This window comes from Peromyscus maniculatus, chromosome 23 (assembly GCF_049852395.1).
Source record: "Peromyscus maniculatus bairdii isolate BWxNUB_F1_BW_parent chromosome 23, HU_Pman_BW_mat_3.1, whole genome shotgun sequence".
Taxonomy (NCBI): Eukaryota; Metazoa; Chordata; class Mammalia; order Rodentia; family Cricetidae; genus Peromyscus; species Peromyscus maniculatus.
Genome location: NC_134874.1, coordinates 55,559,790 through 55,575,656, shown reverse-complemented (window position 1 = coordinate 55,575,656; position 15,867 = coordinate 55,559,790). Strand labels below are relative to the sequence as shown.

Genomic DNA, 15,867 nt, shown 5'->3' with positions numbered 1-15,867 from the left:
CCATACTCACATATACACACACGTACACATGATTAGAAATAGAAGTAAATCTAAAAATCAATAGTATGTATTAAATCATATGTCTATATGGAATCAATTATATATACCTACACACAACACATGTATATGCACACATACACACCTGGGCTACTGTCAGTTGCCTGAATACCTTGCTTGTTCTGTGTGTGTGTCTAATGTTAGTCGGTAGAAACAGTTCTATGTGGCTTGCTTTGTCCCTTGATGTGTTTGAAGAGATAGGAACACCGTGCTGAGTTGACGGGGAAATTTATGCCTCTCGGGTGAAATTAGGTTTTGAAGATTTTAAAATGTTAATCCTTTATTCCATTTGAAACTAAAGACAGTAAACACACACACACACACACACACACACACACACACACGTCATATGTCTGAGCAATCCTCATATCAGAGAGGAGCCTCCCAAGCCCCATGACGTACACTGAACTGAACAGCCTGGAAAAGGAGTGAAAGCGGGACCCTGTTACCTTCAACACACACTCGTTCCCTCTCCAGCCTGGCCTCCCCGCCCATCTAGTGCAAATCAGGAATGGAGCCACCAGAGCCAAGGGGTAGAAGATGGAACTGGTGATGTATTGTGGAATGAGGCCTCTGTAAACCGTGAGGCTTTGAAAATGGTCGGGTCCAGGGGTGTTTTCTAGAACTCAGTGGGGTCCGTTCTCCCACGTGAATGTTCACCAGTGTTTAAAGTTGTCAGTCCTCTATTGAAAGCTTTTTCTAAATGGCATGTTCACTATGGAGATAGATATAACCCGGGTCACTTACAGGTCAGATCTTTGAGGTCAAATGAAAAGGTTCACCCTTTGATGCCACTTTACACAGGGAAAAAAATGAAGTAGAAAATTGTTGGTGGAGTTTTCCTATCCCATCAACAGCTCCAAAATAAACACACTGTGGCTTAATACTAATTATAAATGCTTGGCCCGTAGCTCAGGCTTATTACCAACTAGCTCTTACAACTTAAAATTAACCCCTATTTCTTATCTAAGTTCTACCACATGGCTAATGGATTGTTAACTCATTTTGTACATGGTCTGCTCCCTCTGTGTCTGGCTGGTGACTCTCTGACTTCACCCTTCCTCTTCCCATAGTCCTCAGTTTGGTTGTTCCACCTATACTTCCTGCCTAGTTACAGGCTAGTCAGCCTTTTCTTAAATCAATTAGAGTGACAAATCTTTACTCTATGCAAAAGAATTATTCAACAGCATCTCATCTTTTTGTCTAATTAAAAAGGAAGGTTTTAACTTTAACATATAAAATTATATACAGCAAAAACAGTTATCAAGTAAGAATTACAGTTACAATATCCAGTCTATTTGTATTTGGCAAATGTAGAGAAAATATTCTATTATTCATCTTATCTTTGTGAGTTTGAAGTTTTATACCTAATTTACCTTTTATTGTAACTAAGGAAAACTTTAAGTCTAATTAATTAGTCTTTAACTCCATCAAAGACCCCAGAAGGATGAAATGTTATCTAACAACAGGGATATCTGACTGCCAGGACATTCACCCTAAGTTCTTCTGTAATGTTGGGGCATCCATCTTTGGCCTGCAGGCCTATGATATCTGACAGACTTTTCCGAGAAGCAGAGAATTTTGAAGGACTATCCTACCTTGTCTTGGCAAAGTTTGGCAGTTGCTTTCTTTTGTGTCCTTTTGGTCCAGTTTGGACAGTATATTGTCAGCAGTTGAGGAAAGGGCAGTTTCTTTGCCCAAATGGCTAGCTTTTGCCATAAAGAAAACAAACTCCATATGGAGTTTCTTCTATGCCTCATCATCTTCTCTGAAGTAGATCGGTGCTGCCAGAAGCAGACATGTCTCACTGTCACGAAAAGCCTTAGGTTATTAAATATATTAAATGCCATATTCTGCAGGTCTTTGAAGTGTTTGAAAACCATCTATCTATCTAAATATATCCTGTGTGTGACCTTGAAAACATACCTAACATGACTATAAGTTTGACTGTTATAGATGACTAACTACTAACCTGTATTTCTTAACTATACATTACATTTTTAAATTAGTTACGTAAACACAATACCCCAAACAAGAGTAGAAACATACATTCAGTATAGCAAAAACAACTTTAAATTTATATTAATAAACCAAAAGTCATACCAATGTAAAATATTTTGAGATTAATAGTTTTTATTAAAGTAGATTCAATAACCTACCCTTTTAACCTATCATTACTATTTTTCCCCTTTTCTTTTCAGAAAGAGATTCCTGAATCTAATCTCCTTTGTTTAGCTTTTTACCTGACCATTACCCATAACAACTTGTAACCAACCCCCCTTAAATAATAATAAATATCCACAACCCATCTTTTGAGAATGTGGGCATCATTCTCTAGACTACTTCCTGTTGTTTGGGGGCACTGGTAATATTTGGAAGAACCTTGAGAAAATCAGGATAATTGTTAGGTCTTGGTTAGAGTATTCTGTGATGCTGGATCATCTCAGTCAGCAGCCTTGAAGCTGTTCTGGATGCTGGATCACCTGAGCCATCTGTTTTCATTGGTGTCTGGTTGAAGGAAATCAGAAATACATAAAATTTTAAAGGTAACATACATATCTGTATTAATACAAGTATAGACTGTGCATTGTAGACAATTCAGCCAAAGATGATTTTCTGTTTTATGTTTGAGCAGGTAAAATATACATTATGTGTTTTGTGGTTTTTCCAGGTTTATTTCTTTATGTTTGTAGTCACAATTTTCAGGTCTTCCTCAATCAAACCTGGTTTTCTTTAGCCCAGAATGAATCCACAGCCTCTCATTTCCTGTGAAAATAAAAACATAACCTCTTCCCAAAGTAACACACCTTTTGACTTAAATTTTGAAGTCAAGACATTTTCAAAATATATAGGTTGGTTTCATCTAGCATCCCTCACAATTCAGCGTGTCCTAGTAGCCAAAAAAATTCAAAGACAACACAATATCATACAGGATTCACACTCTCTGTGCATTTTCATCTTTATGTGGGTTTTTTCCTTTTATATTACTTACTCCCTCTTTAAGGACTTTTCCCTATTATTTTTGTATACCCTTTCTCTTCTCTCTTCTAAGAATATGTCCATTTTCAAACACACTGTGGTTCATTTAGAGATTCTTTTCATCTGAATCTGTCCTTACTGAGCAACTGCAGCCTTTCCTGTCTGCGTGAGCAAAGCCCCAAACCTGCCTCACAGCTCACTGGCTCGGCTCACACTGGCCTGGCGGCACAAGTATTCAGGCAGTGGTGGGGAGATGCCTCTCTGTACTGCGGCCCACGTGAGACGTGAGACTAGGAAGGCACCTTTGATTCTCTTTTAGAACCTTTTTTAAAGCTTTCTCGGGTTCTATGTGGAAGTTCTTGCCAAATGTTTGTTTGGGCGCCATTTGTAGGGGCAAGTTTCTGTCCTGCAAGCCGTTCCCAAGTAACCACACAGAGGCCTAATACTAATAAATAATAAATAATGCTCAGCCGCCAGCTCAGGTGCATGACTAACTAGCACTTACAACATAAATTAACCCGTTTCTATTCATCTGTGTGCTGCCACGTGTCTCATGGCTTCCAGCATGTCTCGCTCCCTCCACATCTCCTGGTGATTCCTCTGACTCCACCCTTTTCATCCCAGCATCCTTAGTTTGGCTGTCCCACCTATACTTCCTGCCTGACTACTGGCCAGTCAGTGTTTTATTAAACCAATTCAAGTGATGACATCTTAACAGTACAAAAGGATAATTCCACAGCAGTAAATAACCAAGTACCTTGGCCACATGGAGCCATTAGCTGCCCTTTGAGAGTCTGGCCAGAGAAAGCCCCAAGGTAGTTATGTACATCGTGAGTTGTGTAAGTTGATGCCATAGAGATGCCTTTAGAAGTCTGGTTACCCAAATTAAATGGATAAAACAAAGGAGCAGACTCTATGCAGAGACCTCTGTAGAAGGCCAGTCCCTGTTTATGTGTGGTGTGTTCCCAGTTCTCATCTGGACAGCATAGTTTCTCTTTTCAAAAGCTTTAGCCCATGTCTAATCAGTTTCCTCTTTCCCCCTTTGCCCATAAATCATGCCTGCAACCCTCTGCTCCCTCCAAGGTGAACTTAGACACACTGCAGTTACTGTCCCACACGGGACCAGTCACCATCCATTCATTGACTTGTTCATCTTAAAGAATACATTAAATAACACTGAGCATTTACGAGTATCGAGAGACTTTAAATCAACTGGGATGTTTATTTTTGTGTCTGATCTTTCTCAGATCTCTTCTTCTGAAATACAAGAATATCAGGGTTGTTACTGCTCCATAGGGCTAATGAGATACAGGTCACATAAGTGGGATCCAAGGTCACCTAAGATTCCGGGGTAAGAGTCCATCATGGTGGAGAGGCGTGCTTGCCGGAGCGGGGAGCTGAGCGATCACATCTTCAACCAGGGATTATAAAGAGAGCACACAGGAAGTGGGGCAGAGCTGGACACTCCCAGAGGAGGCAGAGAGTAAGACAAGAAGTGGAGGTCACAGGTCACCTTCAAAGACATCTGCTGACCAGCTTCTGCCGCCTCCTAAAGACTCTACGGCCCTAAATAACATCACTGGACAGAGAATACCATGCAAACCCTGAGCCCGTGGGGGGTGTTTCAGATTGAAGCCATAGCAAGGTCCGGGTGTGCAAGGCAATCACCGTCCTCCTTTGATACTAACAGAGGCCAGATGACGTTGGGAAGCCCAGCAGCTACTGTTGGTCTCATCTAGCCCTGAGGCCAGCTGGGCCAGGCTTCCTGCCCCTCCCCCCCACCCCCACCCCCACCTCTCGCCTCTGACCACTGCCCTTCTGCATTTTCACTCCTGTCTCCACTGCTTCTCATCTCCTGCTGTCTACAGATTTCCCTTCGAGAGTCACGGTGCCGCAAAGACTCCTGGGAGCTAGGGAGTGCTCTCCACGCTATCATGGACACATCTTTTGCGTCTTTACACAATGTTGTTTGGAGGAGACTCGCTAACTGTCCCAAAGCCTCACGCTTTGAAGACTTGATACTCTTATAAGGGACCATTTTGTGTGAGCCTGGGATAGAGACACTCATCCACAAGGTGGTATGGGACTTGTCAGAACCCAGCAGGCTTCAGGTTGTTTTTATTTTTCATACTGATTGGCAGCTTCTACACCCTGAAAGCCAGAGAGATTTTTCTGAGGCCAGTGGGCCACAGCAGGTCCCTAAAGGCACAGACAGTAACAGATCTATTAGTTCCGCAAAGGCTTGTAAGTGACTCTAGCTGGACTCTTTAGGTGTTCTCGTCTCCCTGAAGAGCGCTACCATGTCTCCTTGCTCAGACCAACCACCAGGTCTTTCTGGACTCCGGCCTTGCCCGCATCCCTGTACCCCTTCACCTCCCCAGTGCCCCTACCCCCCCCTCCCCATGCTTCCTCCCTCAGCCCAGTCACCTGACCCCGTTAAGCTCAGGGTCTGGACTCCAGACATCCTCTGAACTCTTCTTGTCTCATAAACCATTCTCCGAGCAGCTCTCGGGAATGAAAATCGCTGTTTCTTCCCCTCTTTGGGACTCTGGGAGCAAGAAGCCATCTCGAGAACGTAACCAGAAAGCCATAGCGTAGCCACGGGTCCTGCGTGATGTGCCTCTGCCTGCCTCTAGAACTTGACCGCCCTCCTCAGGATGAGGATGTTGCCGCCCCATCATGGCCTTTCTGTTCCTTGGTTAGACCGGAACTGTGCCTGTCCCAGGGCCTTTGCGTGTTCAGGTGGAAGGGGGGAGTCCAGCGATGGCCAAGCACTCGACACATAAATCGTCACAGGGTTCATAGATGAATGAATGTCCACACCAGGACTGACTTGCGTCTCTGTCGACCTGAACTCCCTCCTCGTGACGCTCTTCCTCTTTCTTTTAAGCTTACGCCCACAGTGGCATACTTCCTACAGCAAAGCTGTACCTCCTAAACCTCCCCTAACGCCACCACCGGGGACCAAGTGATCAAATGTCTGAGACTAAGGGGACATGTCCCGTTCGAGCCTCTGCTCCTTCTGTGCTAGCCTGCCTTCCTGCCACCGTGCCTAGAACTGTGCCTGGCCCTCAACAGGTGCTCCCTAAATTCAATGACTAGTTATCTTTTGGGTGCTGGGGATGGACCCCAACACAATTGCTCACACTAAAAGCACCTACTCTACCACTTAACTACAACCCTGGCTCAGTATCCGTCCGAAGCTGCCCTGCCTGTCTGAGCCCACCCATAAGGAAACGGGCAGGTAAAGGGTTAGAATTCCAGACAGCGTCGGAGGTTGAAGGAAGGAACGCCGATGCGCGGTCTCACCTTGGAGACATTATAATGCTGCTGACGCATCGCGGAGGCTGTCCCCGCTCCTGGCTCTGCTGTGCCCCTTGCCTTGACCTTGGAGCAGTTAGCTCCACTTCCTGTTCTCGGCAGATGGGGTGTAGGCTGTTGGGAGCAGCAGTCCCCGTCTAGGCGAGGCAAGGATGCAGATCCCCGCTCCTGTTTACTCTGCGCCCGCCGCCGGCTTTGATGCAGCCTCCGCGCGCACGCCGCCGGGAGTAGCGTGGGTCTACAAACACCACAGGCAGGCTGGTGGCTCTCTGGCTTACTCCCCCTCTGTGAACACCTCAGACTTCATTTTCAGTCGCTCCTTTCATTTCTCCGAGTAACATTTTCACCACAAAGAAGAATTTGGGGGGAAAGCGGGTGGTTCAGAGCAGTGCGTCCCGAGGGTACTTTTCAGGTGCTATACCACCCCCTAACGGTCACAGGTTTATTGCTCGCTAACTGGAATTTACAGAAAGCGCCAACCCCTGGGTGAGGACACTCATAGTCTTCAAAGCCTTGTGACTTCCACTCCCGGGAGCTCATCGTAATGAAAAGTGGCCTGGTACATGGGTGGACGTGTTTGTTATATCATCTGTACCAGCAAGTCTTGGAGACCAATGTCTAACAGTGAGGGGCCACAAGCTGTATCAGCAGGAAAACGTTGGGCTTGGACTGGGTCCATTTCAACAGTGCTGAGCACTGGGTGGCACCATTGTGTCACGGATCTGCAGAGTGTGCCGGCCTTGTGGGTAAGTAGGGCATACACGCTAGGGAATGGGGGCACAGTGGGGCAGCCACTCGGCATCTTATTCTCAAATGGTTCAAGGGAAGAGAGTCTTTTGTGATAATATATTGTGCTAAACTAGGTTTTGAGGTGTTCGTGGTTTATTTATTTCTCTATTTACTTACTTTTGAGACAGAGCCTCACTGTGTAGACCCTGGATGACCTGGAGCTTGCCATGTAGACCAGGCTGGCCTCAAACTCTCAGAGATCCCCTGCCTCTGCCTCCAGGGTGCTGGGATTAAAGGGATGCACCACCACCACCCGGCTATGGCGTATTTTTTTATTCGTTTGATTCTTTTATCAGTTTCTGGTTGCTGGGAGTGGAACTCAGGCCTCGTGCATGCCAAGCCAAGCACTCGACTGCTGGGTCGCGCCCCTGGCCCAGTGGTTCCTGTTTCGGTTTTGTTGTTGAAAGCCTGGGGTGGGCTAAGGGTGGGTCATCGTGGCGTCTGCTGCCCAGCGTGCTAAAGAGCTTCGTGCTCCCTGCAGCCTTCAACACCGCCAAGTGTGAGAAGCTGCAGAAGGAGAAGGAGGCGCTGGAGAGGCGGTTCGAGGAGGAGCTGAGGAGGCTGGGCTGGCAGCAGCAGGCCGAGGTGCAGGAGCTGCAGGAGCGGCTGCAACAGCAGTTCGAGGCCGAGAGCGCGCGCCTGCAGGCGGAGCACCAGGACCAGCTGCTGCGCATGCGCTGCCAGCACCAGGAGCAGGTGAGTGGGCTGGGCAGCTCAGCGCCAGGGATGGGAGAAGAGCCTGGGCCCGTTGAGGAAACGGGCTTGGGGTCAAGTTCACTCTCCAGCCTCGTTCTGGCTCTCTCTACGCCCTGTGCCTAGAATGTTGTCCCTGCAGACACCATGGCACCGTCTCCGCCTTCTAGGTCTAAGGTTAGCTTCTCGGTGAGAACTTTCCTAAGATTGCAGTTTTACACTTGTCCCTTATCGGTCATCTACTCTTCGCGTATTCTTTGTGAGTAAAGCGAACATGTATGTAGACCTGGTTCTGCACCAGCCACTGTTTCCAATTTGATGTACACTGACTCCATCACCCTACCAGGTAGCCATTCCTACCCCCATTTTACAGGTAAGAAGACAGAGTCCCAGGGTTAAGTAGCCACCAGAACTCTGTTGCGTGAAGTGTGAGCAGAAGTCGCTTGTCTTCTTTGACGGGTGCATTGCTCTTCAGTGCTCATCAGCTCAGCCCTCCAAACCGCTGCTCCGGTTTCTTTTTCTTTTTCTTTCTTTCTTTCTTTTTTTTTTTTTTTTTGGGGGGGGGGTTCAAGACAGAGTTTCTCTGTGTAACTTTGCACCTTTCCTGGAACTCTCTTTGGAGACCAGGCTGGCCTCAAACTCACAGAGATCTGCCTGCCTCTGCCTCCCGAGTGCTGGGACTAACTTTAAAAGCTCATCCTGTGGGTGGCAGGTGAGTGACAGGAACAGCACCCTATGAGGAGTTTCAGTGGGCGGAGACCACTCAGCCTATCGCCTTGTGTTATGTCTCCTCCACCCTCCCACCCAGCCAGCTCCATCTGCCCTGCAGGAGAAGACACCACACAGAGAGAATGAGGCCCCGGGACCTCACTGTCTGGCACAGGAGACCTTGTGCCGAGAAGAGGTGGTGCACGGGACACGTGGCTCTCGTGGACACGTGGCTCTCGCGGACACGTGGCTCTTGTGAACACCTACCCTTCAGGCTGAAGAGGGGGCCACATTGGGAACCAGATGGAGTCAGCCTGGGACCTCCGGCACAGCCTGCCACCTGCTTGGGGCTGGTGTCTAGGAGACTGGCAGAATGAGGTGGGGGCATGGGCTCCTGGGTGTTGGAGAAGGAAACCCGCAAGAGGGGGTTGGAGTGAGTAACACAGGCTGGCTCCCTCTGGCCCCTCTAATGAGGATGCGTGTCTGGGATGGGGGCAAATGGGAGTTTCATCTGGTTTGAGTTTAATGAGGAAATGAGAGCACGTGATGCTCCCTTCAAAATACATCTTCTCTAAGTGAATTGCCAAAGCCCCAGTTAATTGTCTCTGGCATGCGGCTGAATGTGAAGCCCACAACTCCATCCTTGCTCGTCTGAGGCGATAGCTTTTCTCCCTTATTGCCTCTGCATCCAGCCCTGCTGGGTAGCAGGCTGGCTTCAGAACGGAGTTCTGCTACAGGGAATAACTGTTTCTCCAAACAACTAGGGCTGTTTGGTGGGCAAACTGGCAGCCTCCTCCGTGGAAGAGCCCAGCATCCCATCTCTGTGGATGGCGGCCGAAGACAGACAGCAGTGGCCTGAGGGGGCCCTATCCAAGGTTCCAGCCAGATAAGAAAGCTCTTCAGGCAGAAGAAACTTCCCACATTACTGATTTTCCTGTTGCTCTGATGAAACGCCATGACAAAAAGCCAGCTTGTGGAAGACAGAGCTTATTTTGGCTTACGGTTCCAGTGGGCAAGAGTCGAGATCGTGGATGGGAAGGCCAGGCAGCAATCAGGTAACTGTAAACAGGAAACAGAGGGTGACCTGGAAATGATGCAAAGCTGTAAACTGTAAAACCCACCCCCAGTGACAAACTTCCTCCCGCAAGGCTCCACGGCCTGAACCTCCCCAAACACTACCTCGAACCCAGGACTAAGCATTCACATGTGTGATCCTATGGGAGGTGTTTCCCTTTCAAACCACTCCGCTTGCCGTGGGCTGACAATGGGAGAAAAGCTTTTCCTCTGATCTCGTCATTTACAATACTTTAAACCATCTGTTGTTTCCTTTGGAAAACAGGCCGACGTGCATGCAAATATCTTCAACTCGTTTTGACGTCCTCTCAGGCTGAGCATTCCTACTGGTTGCTTCGTGTCTGTGAGCCCCTGGAACTGGTACCCCAGGAAGAGAAGCCACGGAGATGAATAACTGGCAGGAGAGAGGATGCCCCGCAGGAGACAGCACCCCTTCCTACCCAAGGGGGTGTCCTTTAAAATCACAAAGAGACATGAACCCTAAGTTACTGAAGAGCAAGCATTTGTTCAACTGGTACCTCACAGGCTCCCATTGATATCTTTCTGAATTTACTGGTCATTCCATGTGGCTCATTAGAGTTAGGAGGTCAGTATTTCATTCATGAAAGCACCTCCCGGAGGCTGAAAGGGACACAGCATGCCCTTACATCATCCTTATTGTGTAGACAGTAGCATCCCCTCAGCACTAGATCACAGACATGCCATCTAACAGGCCAAGGGGTACACTAACACACCAAAGCACACACCTTGGCCGCAGACATATTGCCAGGCCCTGTGGCCAGCTGAGCCAAATTTACCACAGGATTCTTCTGGACACATGGATTCTTCTGGAACTTGGTCTTTGCATCTATCTTTCTTTTCTGAAACTCCTCATAGAAATTTGTGTAAGAGACTAGAGTCCTTACTCTAAGTGAAGCCGAGTCCTACCAAAGCCAATGAAAGATTTTTCATTGTCCTGGGCTGCATAAGTCCCACGCCTCTATAGATAATACATGGTGCTTATTTTTTACAGAGTGCTGTGGGTTTAACTGACATTTTTAGTGGAACAGAAAGGAAAGATTTCTTTTCCTTTTTTTAAAGGTTTAATTTTTTATGTGTATGTACCTAAGTGTATATTATGCATACAGATACCCACAGAGGCCAGAAGAGGGCTCTGTCCCTAGAACTGACATTATAGACATTGTAAACTGCCTGGTCTGGGTGCTGGAGAAAGAGCCAAAGTCCTCTGCAAGAACAAGAAATGTTCTTCTTAATACCTGAGCCATCTCTCCAGCCCGGTTCATTTCAACCAGTTATTTAGTTTTGTTCCCTTCAGATTGGAAGGTTTTAGAGAAACATTCCATTAGACTCTTGTATACATGATTGGGTGGTTAAATATTGTTCTAGTCATCCCTTCCTCTGAGTGGATTCATAGCACAGAGCCACAGATGATTTGAGGATCGGTTCACTTTAATCAATAATGCCCAGTCAGTGTTAGCAGTGAGATGTTGCCGTGGGCTCCTTGTTGGCTCTGGCCAGTGGTTTTCCTGTTTTAAGAGATGACAACTCCTCTCTCTCTCTCTCTCTCTCTCTCTCTCTCTCTCTCTCTCTCTCTCTCTCTCACACACACACACACACACACACACACACACACACACACACACACAGAGAGAGAGAGAGAGAGAGAGAGAGAGAGAGAGAGAGAGAGAGAGAGAGAGAGGAGAGGGAGGAGAGGGAGAGGTTTTGGAGGGGAGATGAGAGATAAAATTTCCCACAAAATTAGATTATTCCAAATGAGAATCCACTGATTGCCATTGTTGTTGGAATGTAAAATGTCCCCCAGTGTCTCCTTCATCAAATAATTGATTACAGCTGATGCAGCTGTTTTGAAAAGTGATGGAAGGGGCTGGAATGATAATTAGGAGCTCTGGCTGCTCTTGTAGAGGACCAGAGTTCCCTTCCCAGCACCCACATCATGCAGCTTACAACACCTGTAACTCCAGCTCCAGGGGATCTGATGCCCTCTGCATATACCCACACACAGACACTCACAAATAAAAATAAAATAACTTGGGACTGGAGAGATGCCTCAGTGGTTAAGAGCACTGGCTGTTCTTCCAGAGAACCTGGGTTCAGTTCCCAGCACCCACATGGTGGCTCTCTGCAGTCTGTAATTCTAGTTCTAGGGGATCTGGCGCCCTCTTCTGGACTCCGTAGGCACTGCATGCACATGGTGCACAGCCATACATGCAGGCAAACACCCTTTATAATACAAATAAATAATAAGAAAGAGCAGTGGTAGGAGCTTTAGTGAGTGGGGCCAGGCTAGAGAAAGTAGGCCACGGTGCGCGTCTTTGAAGGCCTCTCCCTTTCTCTCCACTTCCTGTCTGCTGTGAGGTGAGGAACTTCCTTCCCACAAGCCCTTGCTGCCATGATAGTCTGTGCAAGCACATGGGCCACGTACTTGTGGACTGGACCCACTGACATTGTGAACTAAATCTTCCTCTGGGTCGTTTCTGTCAGGTGTAGGATCACATTGATGAGAAGTCTGAGTGGTACAGCTTTTAAACAGTCCCTCTGTGGGGACTGGAGAGATGTGCGGCGGTTACGAGCCCTGACTGTTCTTCCAGGGGACCCAGGTTCAGTTCTCAGCACCTATGTTGAGCAGCTCACAACCACATGCTCTGGTGGATCCAATGCCCTCTTGTGGCCTCTATAACCAAAGAAACTATGTGAATTATCCCAGAGAAATGAGGTTTCCACAGAGGTGGCCACATATTGTCAGGTAGAAGCAATGTGTCCTTAACAGGGCCACCAAAGAACTTGAGGACCTAGACTAATTTATCTGGATTTGTGGTCTTAAAATGTCAGTTTTTGACACAACTGTAGGTCATGAAATAAACTGAATTACTGAATTATTTATAAGACAACATGGAACAAAAAGATTTTTGTTCCAGGTTTCTTCAAGGTTTTGTTTGTTTGGTTTGTTGGATTTGGATTTTGTTGTTGTTGAACTGGTTTTGGATGTGAAGGGATATGTGTATGTACCCATACATGCATATATACTGTTACAGTGTGTGGTGAAAGTATAAGAGATTATTGACCAGGAATTTGGATAAACATTGCACATGTGTCTAGGAGAGGCTTGCTATCATGGGGAGAGTGTATCCTGAACAGGTTCTTCAGTAGGGCACATACTTGAAGGTAAAGCAATGACCAAAAATATGTACTAAAAACAGTAAGCAGATTGAGGGTAATGATGGACCAAGAAGAGTCATTTACAAGTGTGGTTGTAAGTCGGGCAGAAGCTCTGCTTGGGCTGCATTTGGTCTATGTTGGGGTGTGTGATTGCAGGGATACAAGAAGAACATTTTATTTTATTTTATTATAAATAACAAATCTCACTTCTGCAGATTCTCACTGTCCAGACATCATCAGGATCAACATAGCTTGGTGCCTTCTCATCCAAGATAAGCTATAATTATGCTTCAACTTAGTCCCTACACCAAGTATGCTACCATGATCAACCAGGCCACACCCTACCACTACCCAGGGCCTATGCAGGATAGTGGGAACATGCTGCATGTGCCCAGCCACCCCCAGGACTCTTAGGGCCCAGGGCTGGAATGGTTGAAGAACCTGTGAATATCCCCACTGATGGAATTTGTCCCCCCCCCCCAATAAAAATGTGGAAACCAAACCAAATAAACAAAAAAGTAAACACTGTAGGCAGTATAGTCATTGGGCAGAGGAATCAGGAAGTATGAAAATGAGGCTGGGTGTGTTGCTCATTGACAGAGTGGTGGCTTAGCGTGTATGTGCAAGGCCCTGGGTTCAGTCACCAGCACGGAAAAATCAAAGTGAAGACAAAAGCATCCAGGGTGGGCTGCACACTTGGGATTAAACACCTGGAAATAGACCTTCAAGCAGAGAGTGGGAAACCCTTCACAGGAGTAGCCTCGAGTTGCCTGGTCAGCAGAGAGGCCCAGCAGGTGGCAATCCGGAAGGCAAGCTCATGCTTAGGACCTCGGTGAAGGGGACATGTGTGAGCCTCCTGGCCTCACCCAGGAACTAGGGAGAGAGTCCTAACATGTCACTTGCTGGTGGTACCTGGAGAGGGGGCTGTCACCGGGTGTGTTTGAGAGATCAGCACCACTTGGGTCAGACTGGGGGACCCTGCTTATCCCTGCCCCTTACTAGCTCTTGGGTGAAACATGTTAAACCTGAGTCTTGATATCCTCATCTGCAAAATGGGCATAGACATGCCCACCTCATAGGGGTAGAGTGGGATAGGCTGTAACTGAGCTCTGGGAAGAGTAGTTCATTGACCCTGGGAAACCTCAAGAAGAGGCATGGAGGACTGTCCTTCCTGCCCCACCACTTCCTTGCGGGGTGAAGGAAAAGCCTGTGATGGGGAGTCCAGGACTCTACAGAGGTGGCTGAGACAGCCCTTCCTGGTAGAGCTTTTGGGTGGGGGAGAGTTGTTTTTTGAGACAGGGTTTCTCTGTGTAGCCCTGGCTGTCCTGGAACTCGCTCTGTAGACCAGGCTGGCCTCGAACTCACAGAGGTCCTCCTGCCTCTGCCTCCCGCGTGCACCGCCACTGCCTGGCTGCATGGAGCTTGTATCTTTCTGCAATGAGCCAGATTGTGGCAGTGACTCCAGAAAATGTCACCTTCCCTGCAAATCCTGGCTTCACTCTGGCACTAGACCGGGAGTGCCAATCATCGCGGCAGAGCAGCTTGTCTTTGGCAGGATCGCTGACTTTTTCTTCTTACTGAGTTGCGCCTGTGTTTTCTAAGCAGCAAAGATATTCCCACAGCCACCCGAGCTCTGTGGATAACCAGAAACCCTGCCTTTCCTTCAGGTGGAAGACATCACTGCCAGCCACGAGGCTGCTCTGCTGGAGATGGAAAATAACCACACAGTTGCCATCACAATCCTGCAGGATGACCACGACCACAAAGTTCAAGGTATCTGCCAGGCTGTGTGCAGCAGGCCAAGGTGTCTGTGACAGCACACAGGACCCCTCCTTCCCTTCTTCTCTGTCCTTTTCTTCTTCCTACCGCAGCCTTTGTGGTCATTGCTGTAAGAAGAAGAACTAGAAAGCAAGGCTTCAGGCGGGGCTGGGGAAGCTGGGCTAGCATGCAGTAGGCCCTAGGTTCTCTCCCCAGGCCCATGTCTGCAACTTTACAAATCCAGGCAGCGATTTCTCTCCTCCAAAGGAGTTAGGCAAACCTTGAGGGAATGTTAATGAGAGTCTTACCAGCCTGAATTCCACGTGCAATGAGGATATGAGATTTTTTTACATCTCCTTGGGTAACTCAAGGTGGAGTCAGCATCAGGGGCCCTCCTCCTAGTAGGCACAGACAACTGGGGCCGGGTCCTGCATGTAGCCTGATTGGACTGAGTGCCCTTGTGATGCTCTCAGACCATGGCGGCATCTCTGGAGTTCTTACTCCCTGTCCACACTCAGCATGGAGCAAATTTAAGCCTCCAGATTCTTACTGTTCCCATTTGGAAACTGAATTATCTTCACACAAGGGTTTCATTGTGGCTTGTAACCCCCATGGGCTTGTGCACTGGAGGCTTGTTCCCACTGTGACAAGATGAGAAGCAATGGAGCCTGCGAGGGAAATCCTTAGGTCATTAGGGATGTGCTCTCCACAGGGATGGGGACACCGGTCTCTCGGACTTCCTGCCTGTGAGGTGACTGCTGTCTCCCAGGTACTCGGTGTTGGCCAACCTTGCTTTACCGTAAGACTATACTTGAAATCATCTGTAAACTGCTTCTGACCTTCTGAGCTGTGATTGGTCGGCTCTGTTGCTGGGGGTCCCGGGGAGCCACTTAACAGGCAAAAGAGAACAAGGAGAGAGGCACAGTGGGCAGACCTCCCATGAGGGGCCACTTCTCAATGGTTCCACCGCCATGGGCCCTTCCACAGGTGGACCTTGGAGGGACTCTCAAAATCCAACTGTAGCACACAAGACCTTCACTCCAGCAGAGTGGGCACTGAACCCTACCTTTGAACTCCTAAAACTATGAGCCCAAACGACCCTTTTTCTTTATAAAGTTAGGCCGCCTCATGAGCTATATTGTTACAGTAACAAAACAGACTAATGTGAGGGTTTTGTGCACATTCTAACAATGCTACCGAGTCCAAGTAAGATGTCCCTTTGTGGAAAATGAGGGTTTTTTTTTTTAAAATATGTTTGTTTTTATTTGTGTGTGTGTGTGTGTGTGTGTGTGTGTGTGTGCAGGTGTGCAT

The 15,867-nt window shown here is 47.7% G+C and overlaps 1 protein-coding gene across 4 annotated transcripts in view; it reads left to right on the top strand.

Annotated features, from left to right (window-relative positions):
- Mtus2 (microtubule associated scaffold protein 2) overlaps positions 1-15,867 on the top strand; it is a 380,312-nt gene that overhangs the window by 348,910 nt on the left and 15,535 nt on the right. For all 4 annotated transcript variants that reach the window (XM_042268368.2, XM_042268367.2, XM_006979621.4 and 1 more), the window contains 2 exons: positions 7,628-7,842; positions 14,466-14,571. In XM_042268368.2, coding sequence (XP_042124302.2) covers positions 7,628-7,842; positions 14,466-14,571 — 321 coding nt within the window. The remainder of the gene's footprint in view (positions 1-7,627; positions 7,843-14,465; positions 14,572-15,867) is intronic.